We start from the raw sequence: 3,466 nt of genomic DNA on the forward strand, positions 1-3,466 counted from the left end.
AAATAAAATTCTAAAATGATATACAATTTACACACAGTGAACTATAAGAAAAGACCTTTATCAATGTTTTTGGAGTTACTAATGTAACAATCATTTTTTATTTGCATTAAATACCAACTTTTGAAATATAATTTGTACTAATTTTTGACAATCATCATAAAGACAAACTTATTAATGAAATCTGTAGTAGCAGCATTAGGTTAATTATCAAAGGACATTCCCCATATGCATTTTCCAGATACTGCTGAAAAGATTATACTTGCCGCCCGGGCCAGGAAGCGTTGTAGGAGCCGCCAGGCCGTCTCCCGCCCTGCCCGGCCCGAGCCCCGCTGGCCGCCGCCGCCGCCATGAAGAAGCAGTTCAACCGCATGAAGCAGCTAGCCAACCAGACCGTGGGCAGAGCCGAGAAAACAGAAGTCCTCAGTGAAGATCTGTTACAGATCGAGCGGCGCCTGGACACTGTGCGGTCAATGTGTCACCATTCCCATAAGCGGCTCTTGGCATGCTTCCAGGGCCAGCATGGCACCGATGCCGAGAGAAGACACAAAAAACTCCCTCTGACAGCTCTCGCTCAGAATATGCAAGAAGCATCCACTCAGCTGGAAGACTCTCTCCTGGGGAGTACAGCAAACGTGAGGCTCATGTGACTGGCCCTTCCGTGTTGGCCAGCCACCTCATCTGCACAGAAGAATCAGCCTTTGCATTAATTCTGGAGGATATGCCACTAAGGCTACACTCACTAGCAGACGTGAAACTGTGGTGCACTTTATGTCTCCTTTAGAAGACTTCCAGGGAAGATGCTGGAGACCTGCGGAGACGCTGAGCACCAGCTGACTCTGGAGCTCTCTCAGCCCGAGGTCCTCATTGAGAAGGAGATCGTGGACCCTCTCTATGGCATAGCAGAGGTGGAGATTCCCAACATCCAGAAACAGAGGAAACAGCTGGCTAAATTGGTGTTGGATTGGGACTCGGTCCGAGCCAGGTGGAACCAAGCTCACAAATCTTCAGGAATCAACTTTCAGGGGCTTCCATCAAAAATAGATACCTTAAAGGAAGAGATGGATGAAGCTGGAAATAAAGTAGAACAGTGCAAGGATCAACTTGCAGCAGACATGTACAACTTCATGGCCAAGGAAGGAGAGTTCGGCAAATTCTTTGTTACGTTACTATAAGCCCAAGCAGATTACCATAGAAAAGCATTAGCAGTCTTAGAAAAGGCCCTTCCCGAAATGCGAGCCCATCAAGATAAGTGGGCAGAAAAGCCAGCCTTTGGGACGCCTTTGGAAGAGCACATGAAGCGGATTGGGCGTGAGATCGCGCTTCCCATTGAAGCCTGTGTCATGCTGCTCCTGGAGACCGGCATGAAGGAGGAGGGCCTTTTCCGAATCGGGGCTGGAGCCTCCAAGTTAAAGAAGCTGAAAGCCGCTTTGGATTGTTCTACTTCTCACCTGGACGAGTTCTACTCAGACCCCCATGCTGTAGCAGGTGCTTTGAAGTCCTACCTACGGGAATTGCCTGAACCTCTGATGACTTTTAATCTGTATGAGGAGTGGACACAAGTGGCAAGTGTGCAGGATCAGGACAAAAAACTTCAAGATTTATGGAGAACATGTCAGAAGTTGCCACCACAGAATTTTGTTAACTTTAGGTATTTAATCAAGTTCCTTGCGAAGCTCGCTCAGACTAGTGACATTAATAAAATGACTCCTAGCAACATTGCAATCGTGTTAGGCCCTAATTTGTTATGGGCCAAAAATGAAGGAACACTGGCTGAAATGGCAGCGGCCACATCCGTCCATGTGGTTGCAGTGATTGAGCCCATCATCCAGCACGCAGACTGGTTCTTCCCTGAAGAGGTGGAGTTTAATGTATCAGAAGCATTCGTGCCTCTCGCCACCCCAAATTCCAATCACTCATCAGCTGTCCCTGCACCAGGGAGAAATAGCAGTCAAATGACCAGTGGCCAAAGCCAGGCCCAGGCAGGTGCCAGCTCCCATCAGCTCTCTGTCGGCCCAGTTCACAACGCTGCTGGTCCCAACCCTCACACGCTGCGCCGGGCAGTTAAAAAACCTGCTGCAGCGCCCCACAAACCGGGAAACCCGCCTCTTGGCCATCACCGGGGCCTGAGTGCTCCAGGAGCATCTCAGCTTCCACCCAGCCTATCTCCAAAGCCATCTGCTCGAAGTCCCTCTCCTCCCCCACAGCACACAGGCCCAGCCCCAGGCCAGCCCTCGGCCACCTCCCAGCTCTCTGCACCCCGGAGGTACTTCAGCAGCCTGTCCCCAATACAAGCACCCAGCCACCCGCCGCCACAGCCGCCCACCCAGGCCACGCTGCAGGGGCACAGCAAACCGAGAGGCCAGGGCCCACCCACCTCCATGACACTGCCCAGTGAGCACGGACTTGAGCAGCCACCCCACACCCCTCCTCAGACGCCAACACCCCCCAGTACTCCACCCCTAGGAAAGCAGAACTCCAACCTGCCAGCTGCTCAGACCCAGGTGGTAAGTTTATTTAATTATTTAAGACACATGCTGGAACCCTGCCGAGACCCAGGCCAGTACCAAAGCCGAGGAACTGACCCAGCATGCCCCTGCCCCCCCCATCCTCCTGGCGCCCACTCTGCCAGGGACAGCAGCCTCAGCAGTGCAGTACCAACAGCTTCCAAAATAGTGACAGACACCAATTCCAGAGCTTCAGAACCGCTTCGCAGCATCTTTTCTGAAATGCACTCAGACTCCGCAAACAAAGACCTGCTGGGCCACATTCTGCTGGATACAGACAATGACACGGAAAGTACCGTACCGCCTTGTGAAGAAAGCCGCTCCCAGCCGTCCCTCCCACCCTGTGGGCAGGAACCAGGCTGGGCAGACCAGACAGTGAATAGCTTTCAGTGGAGGAGAAAGGTCCTCCCACGCAGGACCTGGCCTTTTGCACAGCCCAAGGAGAGCGTGGAGGCCCACACTTCAAAGCTGCATGACCTGGGTCTTGAAGAAGTTGGCTTTCTTTACCTGGGAGGGCAACCATGGCAAAAAGTCAAAAGCAAAGAAGAACCAGGAGAGGACCAGCCTTCCTGCGGAGCAGTGCATAGGAAGCTTTGGCCACTGCTGTGAACGCAGGCGGCACCCACAGCAGCTCGGAGCGAACGAGAAACAACGTGCCATCTATTTAATAAAACCCTCAGCCATGCAGGTCAGTGCTGCTTGCTACTGGGGCGCTCACCCTCATGTACCAGGAGGGAGCCCCTCCTGCAGACTTGCTGCAGAACCGTTTTGTATTAAGTCTGGTCTGTGTCTTCCCAGTCCCCTCAGAACCATGAGCATCGATGGTGACTGCTGGATATGTCACCTCATCAAACTGGACGTGACTTGTGCCTTGTCAGATTGCCAGAATGTAGAGAAATGTACTGTCTTTTTTTTTTTTTTTAAACAATGTAATTGCTCCTTGATACGGACCGAACATTATT

The 3,466-nt window shown here is 51.8% G+C and overlaps 1 protein-coding gene across 1 annotated transcript; it reads left to right on the forward strand.

The window, feature by feature from the left end:
• Nucleotides 1–310: 310 nt before the first annotated feature.
• On the forward strand, nt 311–2,581 carry LOC144250404 (rho GTPase-activating protein 17-like). The gene is given in 4 exon segments (XM_077793201.1): nt 311–621; nt 793–2,341; nt 2,393–2,500; nt 2,536–2,581. Coding segments are annotated over 4 exon segments (1,977 nt in total). The 5' UTR covers nt 311–347.
• Nucleotides 2,582–3,466: the final 885 nt, after the last annotated feature.

Source organism: Urocitellus parryii, chromosome 2 (genome assembly GCF_045843805.1).
Source record: "Urocitellus parryii isolate mUroPar1 chromosome 2, mUroPar1.hap1, whole genome shotgun sequence".
Taxonomy (NCBI): Eukaryota; Metazoa; Chordata; class Mammalia; order Rodentia; family Sciuridae; genus Urocitellus; species Urocitellus parryii.